The sequence below is a fragment of the Canis lupus genome, chromosome 14, assembly GCF_011100685.1.
Source record: "Canis lupus familiaris isolate Mischka breed German Shepherd chromosome 14, alternate assembly UU_Cfam_GSD_1.0, whole genome shotgun sequence".
Lineage (NCBI taxonomy): Eukaryota > Metazoa > Chordata > Mammalia > Carnivora > Canidae > Canis > Canis lupus.
The window spans coordinates 2662220-2684666 of NC_049235.1; the positions used below are offsets into that span (position 1 = coordinate 2662220).

The 22447-nt window shown below is 40.0% G+C and overlaps 1 protein-coding gene and 1 long non-coding RNA gene across 3 annotated transcripts in view; both read left to right on the forward strand.

Moving 5' to 3' along the window:
• Positions 1-9936: 9936 nt before the first annotated feature.
• OR2G6 (olfactory receptor family 2 subfamily G member 6) lies at positions 9937-10884 on the forward strand. The gene is given in 1 exon segment (NM_001388862.1): positions 9937-10884. A coding segment is annotated over 1 exon segment (948 nt).
• A 6357-nt stretch (positions 10885-17241) lies between these two features.
• LOC119876967 overlaps positions 17242-22447 on the forward strand; it is a 37741-nt gene continuing 32535 nt past the window's right edge. For both annotated transcript variants that reach the window (XR_005369278.1, XR_005369279.1), the window contains exon 1: positions 17242-17302. This is a non-coding gene — a long non-coding RNA (uncharacterized LOC119876967). The remainder of the gene's footprint in view (positions 17303-22447) is intronic.

The window sequence follows — 22447 nt, forward strand, 5'->3', positions numbered from 1 at the left end:
TTTTGTAACTCTGTGGGAGAGAGGACTGTATCTGATTCCTTCTTTTGAGGTGAGGTTTTCCTTCTAGTCATTTTGCTCTGTGCAGAGTGGCCAAAAACAAGTTGTATTGGGAAATGGGGAAAAAGAGAGAAGAAAAAGAAAAAAAAGAAAAAAAAAAGGTGGGGGGGTAAGCAAGAAAAATCAAAAGCAAAAAAGAAAAAAAAACTAGGGGGAGTATCCTCTGATTCTCTATACTGTAAGTCCCTCGACTTCCCCTGGAACTTTCCAGTGCTGCTTGGTTGATAATTTGTTTTTCCCCTGTCCCTCTAGCTGGTCTTCTGGGGGAGGGGCCTGTTGTGCTGATTTTCAGGTGTTAGCACTTGGGGGAGCTGCTCTGCCCCCTGCCTGGTGCAGGGCTCAGTGGGGGTTGTTTACCCCATGAGGCCCCAGGAGGAACAACCCCAGTGGCGGAGGCAGCTCTGGAGCCCTGGAGTCAGCTCCCGCAGTAACTCCGGAGCTCTCGGTCTGCAGGGCCTGGAGGCTCCGGGGCGGGGCCGCTGATCTGCTCACCTCGGGGCAGGAGCGTCCTTGCTGTCCTGGGCCCTCCCGGCCTCTGCCTGTCCCGGGGGAGGCTGGATCCTGGGCTGTGTCCTGGCGCAGCTGTGCTCCGGCACCTACGCTGTTGGATTCACGCTCCCGCCCCGCAGCCCCCTCCGCGGAGCCGCCCCCGAGCCCCCCGCGAGCTGCTCCCGCCCCGCAGCCCCCTCCGCGGACCCGCCCCCGAGCCCCCCGAGCTGCTCCCAGCCCGCAGCCCCATCCCCGGAGCCGCCCCCGATCCCCCCGCCCCCCCCCCCCCCCGAGCTACTCCGGTTCCCGCCGTGCGCGCTGCAGCCCTTAGGGAGCTCGGCGCACTCTCCCGGGGCGCAGGTGTCTGTTAGTGTCCCCAGGGAGCCCGAGGGCATCCCCGCCCTCCTGGGTCCTGCTCTAACTCCCTGCGAGCCCCTTTCAGCCCGGGAAGGTTGGTGCAGCTCCTGTTTCTCCGGGACGGGGCTCTCCTGTCCTGGGGACACTCGCCCCAGCCTCAGCCTGGCTCCTCGCGGGGCCCCTCCCCCTTGGATGCCTTTTGTTTCTTTATTTATTTTTTCCCGTCTTCCTACCTTGATAGAAGCATGAACTCTTCTCACTGTAGCATTCCAGCTGGTCTCTCTTTAAATCTCAGGCCAAATTCATCGATTTTCAGGATGATTTGAAGGTTATCTAGGTAATTCGGTGGGAACAGGTGATTTGGGGACCCTACTCATCCACCATCTTGTCCCGCCTACCTAGATAACATTCAAATCACCCTGAAAATCTATGAATTCGGCCTGAGATTTAAAGAGAGAACAGCTGGAATACTATAGTGAAAAGAGTTTGTGCGTCTATCAAGTACAACTTGTTTTTGGCCACTCTGCACTGAGCAAAATGACTAGAAGGAAAACCTCACCTCAAAAGAAAGAATCAGAAACAGTCCTCTCTCCCACAGAGTTACAAAATTTGGATTACAATTCAATGTCAGAAAGCCAACCCAGAAGCATAATTATAAAGCTACTGGTGGCTCTAGAAAAAAGCATAAAGTATTCAAGAGACTTCATGACTGCAGAATATAGATCTAATCAGGCAGAAATTAAAAATCAATTAAAAGAGATGCCGTCCAAACTAGAGGCCCTAACGACGAGGGTTAACAAGGTAGAACAATGAGTGACTGACATAGAAGAGAAGTAGATGGCAAGAAAGGAAACTGAGGAAAAAAGAGAAAAACAATGAAAATATCATGAGGATGGTTTAAGGGAAATAAATGATGGCCTCAGAAGGAAAAATCTACGTTTAATTGGAGTTCCTGAGGGCGTCAAAAGGGACAGAGGTCCAGAATGTGTATTTGAACAAATCAGACCTGAGAACTTCCCTAATTTGGGGAGGGAAACAGGCATTCAGATTCAGGAAATAGCTAGATCACCCCGTAAAATCAATAAAAACTGCTCAACACCTCAACATTTAATAGTGAAACTTGCAAATTCCAAAGATAAACAGAAGATCCTTAAAGCAGCAAGAGACAAGAGATCTCTAACTTATATGAAGAGAAATATTAGATTAACAGCAGACCTCTCCACAGAGACGTGGTAGGCCAGAAAGGGCTGGCAGGATATATTCAGGGTCCCAAATGAGAAGAACATGCAGCAGAGTACTGTATCCAACAAGGCTTTCATTCAGAATAGAAGGAGACATAAAGAGCTTCCAAGATAGGCAGAAACTGAAAGAATATGTGACCTCCAAACCAGTTCTGCAAGAAATACTAAGAGGGATTCTGTAATAGAAAGAGGAAGTCCAAGGTAACAATCCACAAAAACAGGGACTGAATAGGTATCATGATGACACTAAATTCATGTCTCTCAATAGTAACTCTCAACGTGAATAGGTTTAATGACCCCATCAAAAGACACAGGGTTTCAAACTGGATAAAAAAGCAGGACCCATCTATTTGCTGTCTACAAAAGACTCATTTTAGACATAAGGACACCGACAGCCTGAAAATAAAAGGTTGGAGAAACATGTACCATTCCAATGGTCCTCAAAAGAAAGCAGGGGTAGCCATCCTTATATCAGATAAACTAAAATTTCCCTGAAGACTGTCGTAAGAGATGAAGAGGGACACTATATCATACTTAAAGGATCTATCAAACAAGAGGACTTAACAATCCTCAATATATATGCCCCAAATGTGGGAGCTGCCAAATATATCAATCAATTAATAACCAAAGTTAAGACACACTTAGATAATAATACACTTATACTTGGAAACTTGAATGTAGCACTTTCTATCATCCATAGGTCTTCTAAGCACAACATCTCCAAAGAAACAAAAGCTTTAAATGGTACACTGGACCAGATGGATTTCACAGATATCTGTAGAACTTTACATCCAAATGAAACTGAATACACATTCTTCTCAAGTGCACATGGAACTTTCTCCAGAATAGACCACATATTGGGTCACAAATCAGGTCTGAACCGATACCAAAAGATTAGGATCGTCCCCTGCATATTTTCAGACCATAATGCTTTGAAATTAGAACTAAATCGCAAGAAGTTTGGAAGGATTTCAAACACGTGGATATTAAGGACCATCCTGCTAAAAGATAAAGAGTCAACCAGGAAATTAGAGAGGAATTAAAAGATTCAAGGACACTAATGAGAATGGAGATACAACTGTTGAAAATCTTTGGCATACAGCAAAAGCAGTCCTGAGGGGGAAAGACATCGCAATACAAGCATCCCTCAAAAATTGTAAAAAACTCAAATACAGAAGCTAACCCTACACTTATAGGAGCTTGAGAAAAAACAGCAAATAGATCCTACACCCAGCAGAAGGAGAGAGTTAATTAAGATTCGAGCAGAACTTAACGAAATCGAGACCAGAAGAACTGTGAAACAAATCAACAAAACCAGGAGTTGGTTCTTTGAAAGAATTAATAAGATAGATAAACCATTAGCCAGCCTTACTAAAAAGAAGAGAGAAAAAAAATAAATAAATAATAAAATTAAAATTAATAAAGTTTTGCAATATTATCAATTTTAGTAATAAAATATATAATATATGCCATATACATAAAATAATAATATCAATTATAGTAATAAACAGTAACCTACTTCAACCACATGAAACAAAAGAATTGTTAGGTAACGTTTGCTTCCTAACTTCTTTTCACCACAGGATGTAAGCGTATCCTGTTTGAAAATAAGAGAATTTTTCTTTGCTGTATTTGTTTAATCTTTTTTTATAGGAAAATAAAAAAACAAGATTTGGTGTATATAGTAAATAATTATAAACAGTATGTAGTAATGTATCCAAGATAATAAATATTTACTTTAAGAAATTATGATAGTTTAATTTAATGACCACATATTTAATATTTATACCCATTGTAAATAATAAATATGGGGATTTTTGTTAACATACAGATGACAGGTATGAATTTCAGGATTAAAGTAGGTCTTTTAGCATTACCAAGTTGTTTCTCCTAGTATAGTCAGCAGTTAACAGTGATCACATTTGGATGAAGATAGTATAAAAATGTTATTTTTAAAATTTATGTATGACTTTATTTTTCAAATAGTATAACTAAAGCATAGTGTGTTGAAAGTAAATTTTTAAACAAACTAATAAATGACAGGTAACTATAGGCAGCATTAAAATATTTCAAAAAAGAATAACATTTGGTTTTTGATTGTATGAGTAACTTTACCTCTGTTTCTAATCTGAATGTTATCCTTGCTGGATGGAGTATTCCTAGCTATAGCTTTTTCCCATTCAGCACTTTGAATATATCATGCCCCTCTCTTGTGGTTTGCCAAGTTTCTGTTGAAAATCTCCAGATAGACCTATGGGGCTTCCTTTGTAATTTAAGGATTTCTTTTGTCTTGCTGCTTTGAAGATTTTTTCTTTAGCACTATATTTTGCAAATGTAATTACAATATGCCTGGTATTATGCTGAGTGAAATAAGTCAATTGGAAAAGGACAAACAAAATGATATGATCTCATTCATTTGGGTAATATAAACATTAGTGAAAGGGAATAAAGGGAAAAGAGAGAAAATGAGTGAAAATATCAGTGAGGGTTATAGAACATGAGAGACACCTAACTCTGGGAAATGAACAATGGGTAGTGGTAGGGGAGGTGGGCGGGGGGTTGTGGTGACTGGGTGATGGGCACTGAGGGGGGCACTTGGCGGGATGAGCAGTGGGTGTTATGCTATATGTTGGTTAATTGAACTCCAATAAAAAATAAATTTTAAAAATTTTAAAAATTAAAACAACAACAACAACAATATGATTGGTATTGGCCTGCTTTCGTTGATATTGTTGGGACTTCTCTGTGGCTCCAATATGTGAGTGTCTATTTCCTTCCACAGGTTAGGGAAGTTTTCAACTATTATTTCCTAAAATACATTTTCTGCCTCTTTTCTCTCTTCTTCTTCTTCTGGAATTCTTATGAACATAGGAACATAATATGAAAGTTATTATGTTTAGTGGGAAAAAAATACATTTTCTACCCCTTTTCTCTCTTCTTCTTCTTCTGGAATTCCTATGAACATAGGAACATAATATGAAAATTATTATATTTAGTGGAGTCCCTGAATTCCCTAAATCTATACTCATATTGCATAATTTCTCTTTATGTCTTTTGTTCAGCTTTATTATTTTCCATTTTGTCTTCTATATCATTAATTTGTTCCTCTGTTTCCTCCAGCCTACTGTTCATGGCATGGAAACTGTTTCCAATCTCATTTTTGCATACCTTATCACTAATTGATTCTTTTTTAGCTCTTTTATCTCTGTGGTAAGGATCTACCTAATGTCTACTTTTCACAAGCCCAGAGAGTATCTTTATGATTTTTGCTTTAAACTATACATCAGGCATGTTACTTGTACCTGGTTTTAATAGGTCTCTGGCTGTGGCCTTATATTGTTCTTTCATTTTGGATAAGTTCCTCCATCTTGACATTTTACCTAAGTCTATACCCTCTTTTCTGTGTTAGAAAAACCAATTATATCTCCTGTTCCTGAGAGTAATGGCTTTATGAAGAAGAGTTTATGTAGTGTCCAGGATCTGGTGCTTTAGTGAATCTCTGGTGTGTACTGTGTGTTATGTTGTTGTGTTGTGGCTGCCCTAACCTTCAAGCTAGTCATTGTGGGCACTGTTTGGTTCCTGGCCTTAATGTGGTTAGTTTTAAGTAGATGTGGTCTGGTCTGCATGTGAAATGAGACCTGACACCACTTCCATCAGAATTGAGGCCTGCAGAGTCCTCTGGTCAGGAGACATGGTATGGACAGGGGTTTATACTGGTCTTTTCAGGGCCCACATTGCTGGGACTAAGGCAAACTTGCTAAGAACACAGGGACATTGGGCCTAGTGTACCCAAGTCAGGCATCTGATGTGAGCACTGCACTGCTTCCCACATGTGGCTCTGTATTTATGCTGAGGGAGAGGGAAATGACAGCAGTTTTGTTCCTGGAGAAACATCTTCCTGAACACTCTGGGAAAAGAGCAAACAATCTTCCCCTGTGTGTCCCCAGACATTCTTCAGATCACTATTCTCCATGCTGTGTGCCCCGAGGTGTTTGTCTGCCTTCTCTTCTGGAGCAGAGCAGTACCTCCTGAGCTCTATTCCAGCCAAGCTTGCTGACCTTTAAAAATCTAGGCTTTCCACAACAAATATCATTCTCAATGGGGAACACTGGGAGCCTTTCCCCTAAGATCAGGAACAACACAGGAATGTCCACTCTCATCACTGCTATTCAACATAGTACTGGAAGTCCTGTCCTCAGCAATCAGACAACAAAAAAGAAATAAAAGGTATTCAAATGGGCAAAGAAGAAGTCAAACTCTTCCTCTTTACTCTACAGAGAAAACCCAAAAGACTCCACCCCAAGATTGCTAGAACTCATACAGCAATTTCGCAGTGTGGCAGGATACAAAATCAATGCCCAGAAGTCAGTGGCACTTCTATACACTAACAATGAGACTGAAGAAAGAGAAATTAAGGAGTCAATCCCATTTACAATTGCACCCAAAAGCATAAGATACCTAGGAATAAACCTCACCAAAGAGGTAAAGGATCTATACCCTAAAACCTACAGAACACTTCTGAAAGAGATAGAGGAAGACACAAAGAGATGGAAAAATATTCCATGCTCATGGATTGGAAGAATTAATATTGTGAAAATGTCAATGTTGCCCAGGGCAATGTACACGTTTAATGCAATCCCTATCAAAATACCATGGACTTTCTTCACAGTTGGAACAAGTCACCTTAAGATTTGTGTGGAATCAGAAAACACCCCGAATAGCCAGGGGAATGTTAAAAAAGAAAACCATAGCTGGGGGCATCACAATGCCAGATTTCAGGTTGTACTACAAAGCTGTGGTCATCAAGACAGTGTGGTATTGGCACAAAAACAGACACATAGATCAATGGAACAGAATAGAGAATCCAGAAGTAGACCCTCATCTTTATGGCCAACTAATATTTTACAAAGCAGGAAAGACTATCCACTAGAAAAAAAGACAGTCTCTTCAATAAATGGTGCTGGGAAAGTTGGACATCCACATGCAGAAGAATGAAACTAGACCACTCTCTTGCCCCCTACACAAAGATAAACTCAAAATGGATGAAAGATCTAAATGTGAGACAAGATTCCATCAAAATCCTAGAGGAGAACACAGGCAACACCCTTTTTGAACTTGGCCACAGAAACTTTTTGCAAGATACATCCATAAAGGCAATGGAAACAAAAGCAAAAATGAATTATTGGGACTTCATCAAGATTAAAAGCTTCTACGCAGCCAAAGAAACAGTCAACAAAACTCAAAGACAACCTACAGAATGGGAAAAGATATTTGTAAATGACCTATCAGATAAAGGGCTAGTATCCAAGATCTATAAAGAACTTATTAAACTCAACAGCAAATAAACAATCTAATCATGATATGGGCAAAAGACATGAACAGAAATCTCACAGAGGAAGACATAGACATGGCCAACATGCACATGAGAAAACGCTTTGCATCACTTGCCATCAGGGAAATACAAATCAAAACCACATTGAGATACCACCTCACGCCAGTGAGAAAGGGGAAAATTAACAAGGCAGGAAACCAGAAATGTTGGAGAGGATGCAGAGAAAAGGGAACCCTCTTGCACTGTTGGTGGGAATGTGAACTGGTGCAGCCACTCTGGAAAACTCTGGAGGTTCCTCAAAGAGTTAAAAATAGACCTGCCCTATGACCCAGCAATTGCATTGCTGGGGATTTACCCCAAAGATACAGATGCAATGAAACGCCGGGACACCTGCACCCCGATGTTTATAGCAGCAATGTCCACAATAGGTAAACTGTGGAAGGAGCCTCAGTGTCGATCGAAAGATGAATGGATGAAGAAGATGTGGTCTATGTATACAATGGAATATTACTCAGCCATTAGAAACGACCAATACCTACCTTTTGCTTTAACGTGGATTGAACTGGAGGATATTATGCTGAATGAAGTAAGTCAATCAGAGAAGAACATTATATGGTCTCATTCATTTGTGGAATATACAAAATAGTCAAAGGGAATAAAGGGTAAAGGAGAGAAAATGAGTGAAAATATCAGTGAGGGTGACAGAACATGAGAGATTCCTAACTCTGGGAAACAGACAAGGGGTAGTGGAAAGAGAGGTGGGCAGGGGATTGGGATGACTGGGTGACGGTCCCTGAGGGGGGCACTTGGGGGGATGAGCACTGGGTGTTATGCTATATGTTGGCAAATTGAACTCCAATTTTTAAAAAATGGGGGAAGGGGGGATCCCTGGGTAGCGCAGTGGTTTGGCACCTGCCTTTGGCCCTGAGCGCGATCCTGGAGACCCGAGATCGAATCCCACGTCGGGCTCCCGGTGCATGGAGCCTGCTTCTCCCTCTGCCTATGTCTCTGCCTCTCTCTCTGTGTGTGTGACTATCATAAATAAATAAAAAAATTTTAAAAATGGGGGAAAAAACCCTCCAGGCTTTAGATCCTACTTCCTGCAAGAACTCTTGAAAACCAGACCCTCTTAGTTTTCCAAGCTGATGGTTTTGGGAAAATGTTCTTCTTATGCATTCCCCTGTGTTTTCCTCTCTCTCACCCTTCCCCATGACCATGATTCCTTCACTTCCACAGCACTCATGATTCATTCCTGTCATAACCCACGTCTCTGCATTCCCTACCTCCTTCAATGTGGTCTCTTCTCTCCTTCAGCTGTTGAATTTTTTCTGTTAGTTTTAAAGTCAACTTCTAGGGTATGTAGTAGGATCATCTAATAGTTATCTGGTTGTGCTCCTGGCACAATCCCAGGGTCCTACTACTCCATCTCACCCATTATCTTGTTGGGGGGGGGGGTGGCACCCAGGTGGGTAATATTTGGTTTTTAAAAAGAAAAGATCTGAAGGTTTTCATTTTGTTTTGTTTCTTTTTTTTTTTAATTGGAAATACTTTCAGTGAAGACAGCCAAGGTAACCACTTCTCAAACTTACCCAAAAGCGCTTGAAAAGTAACCTACAATAATCACAAAATGTATTTTAAAATAACTGTAAATGAGATGAGTGAAGAGATGGAGGTGGGAAGTGAAGAGAAGCCATAAAGTAATATGTGTATGTAAGATTGCTGTATGGTCGTTTAGTTAGAAAATATCACCAGCTCAAACTCTGTGTCAACATAATTCCAGTGTTTAAAACAATGATTGGGCCAAGTTGATGGTAATTCGGTTTTCATGTGCTCTCTCTTCTCTCTAAGATCATCTTTTCAGCAGTTTGTTTTTTTTTTACATATCATTTCAAAGTCCTTTTCATGCCTGAGATGTACCATCACTACCAATAACTAACCCAGATTCTCTCCAAAGACACCTAAGTGCTAATTTTCTTCATGCTTCCTCCATATCTGTCTGCCATTGTATAATTTTAAAATATGTGATGGCAGAATGTTTAAGGAGGAATAAACCAAAACTGATAGAGCCTTATAAATAAATATCACTAAGTTTATAAAGATATTTCTCCAAGAAAAGTTGAGGGCATATAATTACCCTCTTAGGCTATGGCAGTAAACGAGTGAGGGTATTGTGATGGTGTTACCATCCATTGCTACAATCCATTGTAGATGGATGAGTGTTGTTCCCATTTGAAGGAGTGAAATGTGCTGAAGGAAATGACAAAGGAGGTATTTCTGTCAAAGAAAATTGAGAAAAGTGTTATCATACACTGAGAAAAGTGTTATCAGTCTTTACAATATGGCTGAATGTTATAAAAGGAAGATAATCATATTAGAAACACCACAATTTACCACTGTTCACCTTATCATCTTCTTTCTTCCAGAATATTAAGCCTTTTATAAATTGAAATCTACAGGACAATGGAGGAAAGCAACAACAGTTCTGAAAAGGGATTTCTTCTGCTGGGATTCGCAGATGATCCCCAACTAGAAAGGATCCTTTTTGTCATAATTTTGCTTTTCTACATCTTGAACATTCTGGGGAACACTGCCATCATTTTGGTGTCTTATTTAGCCCCCATACTCCACACTCCAATGTACTTTTTCCTTAGCAATCTCTCTTGTGTGGACATCTGCTTTACCACCAGCGTTGCCCCACAGTTGCTGGTTACCATGAATAAAAAAGAAAAAAACATGAGCTATGGTGGATGTGTGGCCCAGCTCTATGTGGCTATGGGGTTGGGATCCTCTGAATGTATTCTTTTGGCAGTCATGGCTTATGATCGATATGCTGCTGTCTGCCGGCCTCTGCAATACACAACTATTATGCATCCTCAGCTTTGTGCTTCCCTGGCCATCATAGCATGGCTCAGTGGTCTTATCACCTCCTTAATTCAATGCTCCCTTACTGTGCAGCTGCCCCTTTGTGGTCATCGCAAACTGGACCACATTGTCTGCGAGGTTCCTGTGCTCATCAAACTGGCCTGTGTGGACACAACAATCAATGAAATAGAACTCTTTGTGGCCAGTGTGATTTTTCTAATTGTCCCTGTGTCACTCATCCTAGTCTCCTATGGCTTTATAACAAAAACTGTGCTGAGGATAAAATCAGCAGCAGGGCGCCGGAAGGCCTTTGGGACTTGTTCTTCCCACCTGATTGTGGTCATCATTTTTTATGGAACCATCATCTTTATGTACCTTCAGCCAGCCAAAAGTAGCTCAAAAAACCAGGGAAAGTTTGTTTCTCTTTTCTACACCATAGTCACCCCAGTCTTAAACCCCATTATCTATACTCTGAGAAACAAAGATGTGAAAGGGGCCTTGAGAACACTGGTGATGAGAAATGTTTTAGTTTCAAAAAATACATGACTCCTAAGTATGATCTTAGTGGCTGTTCTTAGCGCATGGATTGTTTGTTCTAAGTTTTGGGATACTTGTACATAATACAGGAGTAGTAGTAAAGAAGAAGTAAAACCACAGAATCCTGTAAGAAACTAACATATTCCAGTCACAAGAGTGTTTCATTCTTCCCAAGCATTTTTTGCATGAATCCAAGATCCTGTGTTTACAGAAACTCTTTGCTCTTCTTCATCCATGCCATCCACTTTCATTCACAAACCATTTCACTCTGTAATATATATTTATCTGGCATATTATTCCTAAAAGCTCAACTGAAATGTTACCTACATTCCCTAGCTTACCTGAAATGATATTCATCTCACCCTCTGTGAAGAATTGTGTTATAATATATATTCCCATAAAAGATGAAACATAACTTTATTTCTACATTTTCACACACATTGTGTATTATACACACACAATAACATATATAAGTTATATATCATGTCTTATATATACATATTATATATATAAACATATATATATATATAACAAACTTGGAAATAACATATAATATATAGCCATTTCCTCATTAGTTTAAACCAGAGAATGGACAAGTTTCACTATATCAACTTATTTATATTATGAAAAACATAAATATAATTCAGAATTGTGATATGTTGATTACATTTGTAATGTAAATTATGACTTTATTGTGAAAGCAATGAAACAAGTAAGCTTCTATTAAGTTGATCAATTCAGGGCAGCCCTGATGGCTCACCGGTTTAGCATCACCTTCGGCCCAGGGTGTGATCCTAGAGACCTGGGATTGAGTCCCACGTCAGGCTCCCTGCATGGAGCCTGCCTCTCCCTCTACCTGTGTCTCTGCCTCTCTCTCTCTCTCTCTCTCTCTCTGTGTCTCTCATGAATAAATAAATAAAATCTTTTAAAAAAATTTGATCAATTCACATATTGTTTATTCCCATTCTCTTGAAAGAATTTTAATAATTGAGTGAAAGTGAAAGAAAGTGTGTATCATTCTTTCTGTCTCTGTCCAAAGAGAGTGAAATATGTCAATTGTCAGTCTCAAGTATTTTAGCAGAATTGTACAGGTATAGAAAAATTGATTTTTTTAAAAGATTTTAAAATCTTTATGATCCTGAACTTCAGGATCATGCCCTGGGCCAAAGGCAGGCACTAAACCACTGAGCCACCCAGAGATCCCCGAAAAACTGATTTAATCTATAATCTTACTCATTTTTTATTATGACTCCCACAAGGCAAAAGGAATCATCAAAACATCAATGAAAATAAAAAGTACTCATACTGTGTGGGCTTTCATGTCATTGAAACTTACGACAAAAAAACAAAAAAAACAAAAAACCTGAGGCTCACTTAAAATTCATCTTTGTATTAAAATAACACTGACAGTCTACAAGAGAAAATTTAGACTTGTGTCTACTTCCAAAGACTAATTTGAAGATTAAAAGGCTGCACACATAAGAATGAAAAAAATCAGGAAAATTTTCTGAGTAAATCAGTGATCAGTGATGCCTTTCCAAAAAATACTTTGTGCACTTTATACCCTGTAAACATCTTGGTAGCAGCTGAAATAATGAATATTCAGTTTATGAGAAATAAAAGGCATAAAAGACTAGTTGAGGGATCCCTGGGTGGCGCAGCGGTTTGGTGCCTGCCTTTGGCCCAGGGCGCGATCCTGGAGACCCGGGATCGAATCCCACGTCAGGCTCCCGGTACATGGAGCCTGCTTCTCCCTCTGCCTGTGTCTCTGCCTCTCTCTCTCTCTCTCTCTCTCTCTCTCTCTGTGTGACTATCATAAAAATAAAAAAATAAAAAATTAAAAAAATTAAAAAAAAGACTAGTTGAATTTGCCTTCCAGAATTTTCAAATATGAATAACACACTCACTAATGGAGGAAGTTTTGGGAACCTAATGGGACATGTTAAGAAGCACAAGCTTTCATTTATAATATGCAAGGTGAGAAGTTGTACAGGCAACCTCATGTTTATAGAAGCTTTATTTCTTTATACCCAGTAAAGCTTGACAAGGGAAAAAAAAACCCACATCAGAACATAAATGTATTTAAATGAAATTTGGCATCCATGACACAAATAAGATTACATTTAATAAAATAAACTGTAAAAAAAAAATGAAAAGAAAACCAGATATAAAATAAGGAAAGTAACAGAGTGGCCCAGACAGTTAAGTGTCTGACACTTGATCTCAGCTCAAGTCTTGACCTCAGGGTTGTGAATTCAACCAATTCACATTGGGCATCATGCTGGATGTGGAGTCTGACGGGCACTGAGGGGGGTACTTGATGGGATGAGCACTGGGTGATATGCTATATGTTGGCAAATTGAACTCCAATAAAAAAAAAAAAGATCCCTCTTACTACACTAGTTAAAGTAAAAAAGTAAAATTAATTAATTTAAAAAGTCATACAAAATTTACAAAGAACTACTATAAAAATGCAGAGACAAATTTAAAACTTACTTAAGGGTAATATTGCTGTCCGAGAAACCACCAAGGAGTCGACACCGATGCAAGTACATGAGGGTTTATTTACAAGCTTGAGCTTGGGTCCAAGTATACTCCACACAGCAGAGCAGGGGCTTGGACCCCAAAGTGAGTTACTGCTTGGTTTTTTATGGGCTGGTCTAGAGGATTTTCAGAAGGGGTGGAGGAATTTTTTTCCATTCCAGTATGGGGGAAAGAGTGGGGGAGTTTCTTAAGATTTGATATGGGATTCTCTGCTGAGGGCATTCTGAGCTCTGCTGTCTTTCTGATATGGGATTCCCTGCCGAGGACATTCTGCAGTTTTTCCTGTAAAGTTCAGCTCTTATTCACAGGGGCCTAAGATGGCTGTACTTGTGCTAATGCTAAACTTGAGGTGGAATGGCCTTAATTTTCTCGGCCTCCACAATATGGAAAAGAATTTCTGTGGAAAAAAATAAATAACTACTATACACAACAAATTACTGCCAATGTAGTTTATTAAATACAGTAAAATAGCTAAATATGCTATTCTATACAACAAAGAGATAATAGGCAAATCCTGCAAAAACAAAGCAGAAATAATATAAGAGGAACAAAAGACACATGGAAAGGAAGTTTACTAAAATGACTTAATAAAAATAAAAACAATTTTTAAAATCCAGTTACTTTTTTTTTAATGTAATGCCAAGTTTTTCTAAGATGGTATAGTTATATTGCTTTTGCTGTCGTGGTACATATACAATTCTATATTATCTTTTTTACTTATATTATTGTGAGCTTTTCTATTATGATTTAGTAGTCTCAAAAAAATCCACAATTTATTATTTTTTTTCCTTACTATTGAAGGGTTTACATTTTTTCTTTAATTAATAGCTGCATTGAGTACACCTCCACATTTTTAGACTATGTTTATTATTATATGTTTATATGGAATTTTTAGAAATGCAATTGGTAAGCCAAAAACGGGGATACATAAGTCAATTTACACATATTAACAACTTACTTTCTAAAATGGTTTTCCATGTTATTCCCACAAGAAAAAGGCAATATTGCCTAGCTATTTAATCATACAATGTTATCATTTTTAAAAACTATACAATGAAAAAAAAGGTGTAATGCATATATGGTTCCAACATTCCTTCAAATACTATGAAATGGCAGAAATGTAGTTTTTTTATTTTTAAAGATTTTATTTATTTATTCATGAGAGACATAGAGGAGAGAGGTAGAGACAAAAGCAGAGGGAGAAGCAAGCTCTCTGCGGGAAGCCTGATGTGGGACTTGATCCCAGGACTCCGGGATCACGACCTGATCCAAAGGCAGACACTCAAACACTGAGCCACCCAAGCGCCCCTGAAATGTGTTTACAGGCACTGAAGGGGGGCACTTGATGGGATGAGCACTGGGTGTTATACTGTATGTTGGCAAATTGAACACCAATAAAAAATAAATTTGTTATTAAAAGAAAAAATAAATAATAAAATAAATAAATATAAATAAAAATAATAATAAAGTAAGAAAATGATGCCCTTTGTCAGAATACTGAAGAATCCAAGGAACAGAGAAAACGTATAGAAGATTTCATTTTTTTTTATTTTTTTAGATTTTATTTATTTATTCATGAGAGACACAGAGAGAGAGAGGCAGAGATATAGGCAGAGAGAAGCAGGCTCCATGCAGGGAGCCTGATGTGGGACTCGATCCTGGGACTCCAGGATCATGCCCTGGGCCAAAGGCAGATGCTCAACCACTGAGCCACCCAGGCATCCCCATAGAAGATTTTAGAAACAGAACCTGCAGCACAAAATCTAGCCCAAATTATGAGGAAAATAAGTGGAAATACTTTGAATTTTGAAGTTCATAGACACAGATACAGGAATTAAAAAGAGGCTCATTTAGAATTATTTTAGGGGGGAGCTGAGGATCATGACTGTCATTCTACTTATGTACCAAGAAAAGTCATTTAGTTCAAGCAATGAAAAAGAAAGAAAAGGAATCTCCAAAATGAAAAGCAAATAAAAGTCTTACCTACATATGAAACAAAGAGTCTCAGAAAGCAGATGATTTATATTTACTTCTTGGAAATCTCGTGTATGGAAGTTAATTTCTCTTACACAGAAATATTTTCTTACATTTTTATTTCTTTTTTTTACATTTTTATTTCAAGAGAAACAAATTTTTATAATTTTGTAGCTGTCATGTTGTATCTTTTGTGCTTTTTAAATAAAAAGATTTTATTTGTTTATTCATGAGAGACACAGGCAGAGGGAGAAGCAGGCTCCATGCAGGGAGCCTGACGTGGGACTCGATCCTGGGACTCTAGGATCTCACCTCGAGCTGAAGGCAGATGCTTAACCACTGAGATACCGAGGCATCCCATATATTGTGCTTACATAGTGCTATTTTTTTATATATGATGTGCTCTAAAGTGAAATATTTTATATTTTAAAGAGAAGTCTCTATTCCTAGATAACAGCATATATCATATGGAAATTGGTTTCAGTTCCCACTAGAACTTTTATATATTCTATGTATCCTACAATGCTTTCATAGAACAATAGCTAATTAAATGTTCTTTTTCTTCATATACATATGTTACTCATCATTATATGCCTGAGGCAAAAATTAATTGTATCTTTTATCATATTCTTAAAAAACCTCGGTTTTATCATTTATTTTATCCTGTGCAAATAAAATTTATTTTATCCTTGCTTCAAGTTCTTCAATCTCCTTCAACTATATTTAATTACCTATAGCATATGCAAGTGACTTCAGACTCATAAATTTCATCTTAATCCTCTTTTCTTTCTTATCTATCTCTTACATCTTCAACGACTAACACAGGGACAGGACAGGGACAAGAGAGACGCAGTGACATATGCAGGGTGAAAAAGTAAATCAACGACTGTTGAAGCTTATAGCATATATAATCAATATGCTGATGACTTAATTCAGCTAATGACACATTACCTGAAAACAACGTGGTAAAGATCCATTTACTAGAAACAAGCAAAGCTTTTTTTTTTTTTTTTTTTTTTTAAATTTTCTATGCCTTTGCAATATATCTAGACTAGGAGCTGCAAGTATAGAACGCCTCAATATCTCCTAAGGATCTGAGTTTCCTGTGTGCCTTCCATGCTCTTTTCCAATAGGAAAGTGCTCACATCTTTTCTGACATCTAATGAGCACAGAATGCTATATATTTAACTCGGGAGTCAGTAAGAATGGAGATGCCAGAAAAAAGACCTCAGGCAGGAAAGTTTGCAGGCATCTCCTAAGCAGTTTCATCTGTTGTCTAACCCTACCGCTGATTTGCTTTTTAACCAAGTATGTCACATTAACTTCTGAGATGGAGCAGTTAGAAAATGAAGAAAGACAAAAATCAGAATGCATAAATTTTGTAAGTATAACATTTCCCTGGATTTGAAGAGAGCTTTTTAATTTTTTAAAAAATGTTTAATTAAAGATTTTTATTTATTTCTTCATGAGACACACAGAGACAAAGGCAGAGAGGGAAGCAGGCTCCTCACAGGGAGCCTGAATGAGACCCGATCCCCAAAGTTTCACACCCTGAGCCAAAGGCAGACACTCAACTGCTGGGCCACCCAGGCGTCCCTGAAGAGAACTTAGAATACATAAGAATTATGTATTATGCTTAAGGTATGAGAGGTATTTTAAGATGCACAAATTATTATTATCCTCTTTACTTCCTCAGAGATCTTGTGCTATAAATGTCAAATTTCTGAGTTAAAAGAAACACACAGAGGAGGTGGAGCAAGATGGCAGAAGAGTAGGGTCCCCAAGTCACCTGTCCCCACCAAATTACCTAGATAACCTTCAAATCATCCTGAAAACCTACAAATTTGGCCTGAGATTTGAAGAGAAACAGCTGGAATGCTACAGAGAGAAGAGTTCACGCTTCTATCAGGTAGGAAGACGGGGAAAAGAAATAAATTAAAAAAGCTCCAAGGGGGAGGGGCCCCGCGAGGAGCCGGGCTGAGGCCGGGGCGAGTGTCCCCAGGACAGGAGAGCCCCGTCCCGGAGGAGCAGGAGCTGCACCGACCTTCCCGGGCGGAAAGGGGCTCGCAGGGAGGTGGAGCAGGACCCAGGAGGGCGGGGATGCCCTCGGGCTCCCGGGGACACTAACAGACACCTGCGCCCCGGGAGAGTGCGCCGAGCTCCCTAAGGGCTGCAGCGCGCACGGCGGGACCCGGAGCAGCTCGGGGGGGCTCGGGCAGAGGAAGAGGCTCCGCGGAGGGGGCTGCGGGGCGGGAGCAGCTCGGAGGGCTCGGGGGCGGCTCCGCGGAGGGGGTTGCGGGGCGGGAGCAGAATCCAACAGCGCAGGCCCCGGAGCACAGGGAGCACAGGAGCCCAGGATCCGGCCTCCTCCAGGGACAGGCAGAGGCGGGGAGGGCCCAGGACAGCAAGGACGCTCCTGCCCCGAGCTGAGCAGATCAGCGGCCCCGCCCCGGAGCCTCCAGGCCCTGCAGACGGAGAGCTCTGGGGTTACTGCGGGAGCTGACTCCAGGGCTCCAGAGCTGGCCCCGCCACTGGGATAGTTCCTCCTGGGGCCTCACGGGGTAAACAGCCCCCACTGAGCCCTACACCAGGCAGGGGCAGAGCAGCTCCCCCAAGTGCTCACACCTGAAAATCAGCACAACAGGTCCCTCCCCCAGAAGACCAGCTAGACGGACAAGTTCCAGGGGAAGTCAAAGCTCTTAAAGTAGACAGAATCAGAAGATACGCCCTCGTGTTTTTTTTGTTTGTTTTGTTTTGTTTTGTTTGCTTTTTGATTTGTTTTCTTCCCCCACCCTTTTATTTCATTTCTTTCTTTTTCTTTCTCTTTCTCTTTTTCTTCTTTTTTCTTTTTTTTTCCTTCCTTTTTTTTCTCTTTCTCTTTTCTTTCCTTCTTTCTCTCCTCTCTTTTTCTCCTTTTCCCAATACAACTTGTTTTTGGCCACTCTTCACTGAGCAAAATGACTGGAAGGAAAACCTCACCTCAAAAGAAAGAATCAGAAACAGTCTTCTCTCCCACAGAGTTACAAAATTTGGATTACAATTCAATGTCAGAAAGCCAATTCAGAAGCACTATTATAAAGCTACTGGTGGTTCTAGAAAAAGCATAAAGGACTCAAGAGACTTCATGACTGCAGAATTTAGATCTAATCAAGCAGAAATTAAAAATCAATTGAATGAGATGCAATCCAAACTAGAAGTCCTAATGAGGAGGGTTAACGAGGTGGAAGAACCAGTGAGTGACATAGAAGGCAAGTTGATGGCAAAGAGGGAAACTGAGACAAACAATTAAAAGACCATGAGGATAAGTTAAGGGAAATAAATGACAGCCTGAGGAAGAAAAATCTATGTTTAATTGGGTTTCCCGAGGGCGCCGAAAGGGACAGAGGTCCAGAATATGTATTTGAACAAATCATAGCTGAAAACTTTCCTAATATGGGAAGAGAAACAGGCATTCAGATCCAGGAGATAGAGAGATCCCCCGCTAAAATCAATAAAAACCGTTCAACACCTCCGCATTTAATAGTTAAGCTGGCAAACTCCAAAGATAAAGAGAAGATCCTTAAAGCAGCAAGAGAAAAGAAATACCTGACTTTTATGGGGAGGAGTATTAGGGTAACAGCAGACCTCTCCACAGAGAACTGGCAGGCCAGAAAGGGCTGGCAGGATATATTCAGGGTCCTAAATGAGGAAAACAAGCAACCGAGAATACTTTATCCAGCAAGGCTCTCATTCAGAATGGAAGGAGAGATAAAGAGCTTCCAAGACAAGCAGGAGCTGAAAGAATATGTGACCTCCAGACCACCTCTGCAAGAAATTTTAAGGGGGACTCTTAAAATTCCCCTTTAAGAAGAAGTCCAGTGGAACAACCCACAAAAACAAGGACTGAATAGACATCATGATGACACTAAACTCATATCTTTCAATAGTAACTCTGAACGTGAACGGGCTTACTGACCCCATCAAAAGGCACAGGGTTTCAGACTGGATAAAAAAGCAGGACCCATCTATTTGCTGTCTACAAGAGACTCATCTTAGACAGAAGGACACCAACAGCCTGAAAATAAAAGGTTGGAGAACCATTTACCATTCAAATGGTCCTCAAAAGAAAGCAGGGGTAGCTATCCTTATATCAGATAAACTAAAATTTACCCCGAAGTCTGTAGTGAGAGATGAAGAGGGACACTATATCATACCTAAAGGATCTATCCAACAAGAGTACTTAACAATCCTCAATATATATGCCCCGAATGTGGGAGCTGCCAAATAGATCAATCAATTAATAACCACAGTTAAGACATACTTAGACAATAATACACTTATACTTGGTGACTTTAATCTAGCGCTTTCCACACTCAATAGGTTTTCTAAACACAACATCTCCAAGAAACGAGAGCTTTAAATGACACACTGGACCAGATGGATTTCACAGATATCTACAAAACTTTATGTCCAAACTCAACTGAATACACATTCTTCTCAAGTGCAAATGGAACTTTCTCCAGAATAGACCACATACTGGGTCACAAATCGGGTCTGAAACGGTGCCAAAAGATTGGGATCGTCCCCTGCGCATTCTCAGACCATAATGCCTTGAAATTAGACATAATTCACAACAAGAAGTTTGGAAGGACTTCAAACATGGGGAGCTTAAGGACCATCCCGCTAAAAGATGAAAGAGTCAACCAGGAAATTAAGGAACAATTAAAAAGATTCATAGAAACTAATGAGAATGAAGATACAACTGTCCAAAATCTTTGGGATACAGCAAAAGCAGTCCTGAGGGGGAAATACATGGCAATACAAGCAGCCATTCAAAAACTGGAAAGAACTCAAATACAAAAGCTAACCTTACACATAAAGGAGCTAGAGAAAAAACAGCAAATAGATCCTACACCCAAGAGAAGAAGGGAGTTAATAAAGATTCGAGCAGAACTCAACGAAATCGAGACCAGAAGAACTGTGGAACAGATCAACAAAACCAGGAGTTGGTTCGTTGAAAGAATTAATAAGATAGATAAACCATTAGCCAGCCTTATTAAAAAGAAGAGAGAGAAGACTCAAATTAATTAAATCATGAATGAGAAAGGAGAGATCACTACCAACACCAAGGAAATACAAACGATTTTAAAAACATATTATGAACAGCTATACGCCAATAAATTAGGCAATCTAGAAGAAATGGACGCATTCCTGGAAAGCCACAAACTACCAAAACTGGAACAGGAAGAAATAGAAAACCTGAACAGGCCAATAACCAGGGAGGAAATTGAAGCAGTCATCAAAAACCTCCCAAGACACAGAAGTCCAGGGCCGGATGGCTTCCCAGGGGAATTCTATCAAACGTTTAAAGAAGAAACCATACCTATTCTACTAAAGCTGTTTGCAAAGATAGAAAGAGATGGAGTACTTCCAAATTCGTTCTATGAGGCCAGCATCACCTTAATTCCAAAACCAGACAAAGACCCCACCAAAAAGGACAATTATAGACCAATATCCCTGATGAACATGGATGCAAAAATTCTCAACAAGATACTTGCCAATAGGGTCCAACAATACATTAAGAAAATTATTCACCATGACCAAGTAGGATTTATTCCCGGGATGCAAGGCTGGTTCAACACTTGTAAAACAATCAATGTGATTCATCGTATCAGCAAGAGAAAAACCAAGAACCGTATGACTCTCTCATTAGATGCAGAGCAATCATTTGACAAAATAAGCATCCATTCCTGATCAAAACTCTTCAGAGTGTAGGGATAGAGGGAACTTTCCTCAACATCTTAAAAGCCATCTACGAAAAGCCCATAGCAAATATAATTCTCAATGGGGAAGCCTTTCCCCTAAGATCAGGAACAAGACAGGGATGTCCACTCTCACCACTGCTATTCAACATAGTACTGGAAGTCCTAGCCTCAGCAATCAGATAACAAAAAGACATTAAAGACATTCGAATTGGCAAAGAAGAAGTCAAACTCTCCCACTTCGCCGATGGCATGATACTCTACATAGAAAACCCAAAAGAACGTAAAGACTGCAAACTCTGGGAAACGAACTAGGGGTGGTAGAAGGGGAGGAGGGCGGGGGGTGGGAGTGAATGGGTGACGGGCACTGGGAGTTATTCTGTATGTTAGTAAATTGAACACCAATAAAAATAAATTAAAAGAAAACAAAAGAAAACCCAAAAGCCTCCACCCCAAGATTGCTAGAACTCATACAGCAATTTGGCAGCGTGGCAGGATACAAAATCAATGCCCATAAGTCAGTGGCATTTCTAGACACTAACAATGAGCCTGAAGAAAGAGAAATTAAGGAGTCAATCCCATTTACAATTGCACCCAAAAGCATAAGATACCTAGGAATAAACCTCACCAAAGAGGTAAAGGATCTATACCCTCAAAACTATAGAACACTTCTGAAAGAAATTGAGGAAGACACAGAGAGATGGAACAATATTCCATGCTCATGGATTGGCAGAATTAATATTGTGAAAATGTCGATGTTACCCAGGGCAATTTACACATTTAATGCAATCCCTATCAAAATACCATGGACTTTCCCCCAAGAGTTAGAACAAATTATTTTAAGATTTGTGTGGAATCAGAAAAGACCCCAAATAGCCAGGGGAATTTTATTTTATTTTTAATTTTTTTTATTTATTTATGATAGTCACAGAGAGAGAGAGAGAGAGAGAGAGGCAGAGACACAGGCAGAGGGAGAAGCAGGCTCCATGCACTGGGAGCCCTACCTGGGACTTGATCCCGGGTCCCCAGGATCGTGCCCTGGGCCAAAGGTAGGCGCCAAACCGCTGCGCCACCCAGGGTTCCCAGCCAGGGATATTTTAAAAAAGAAAACCATAGCTGGGTGCATCAAAATGCCAGATTTCAGGTTGTACTACAAAGCTGTGGTCATCAAGACAGTGTGGTACTGGCACAAAAACAGACACATAGATCAATGGAACAGAATAGAGAATCCAGAAGTAGACCCTCAACTTTATGGTGAATAATAGTCGACAAAGTCGGAAAGACTATCCATTGGAAGAAAGTCTCTTCACTAA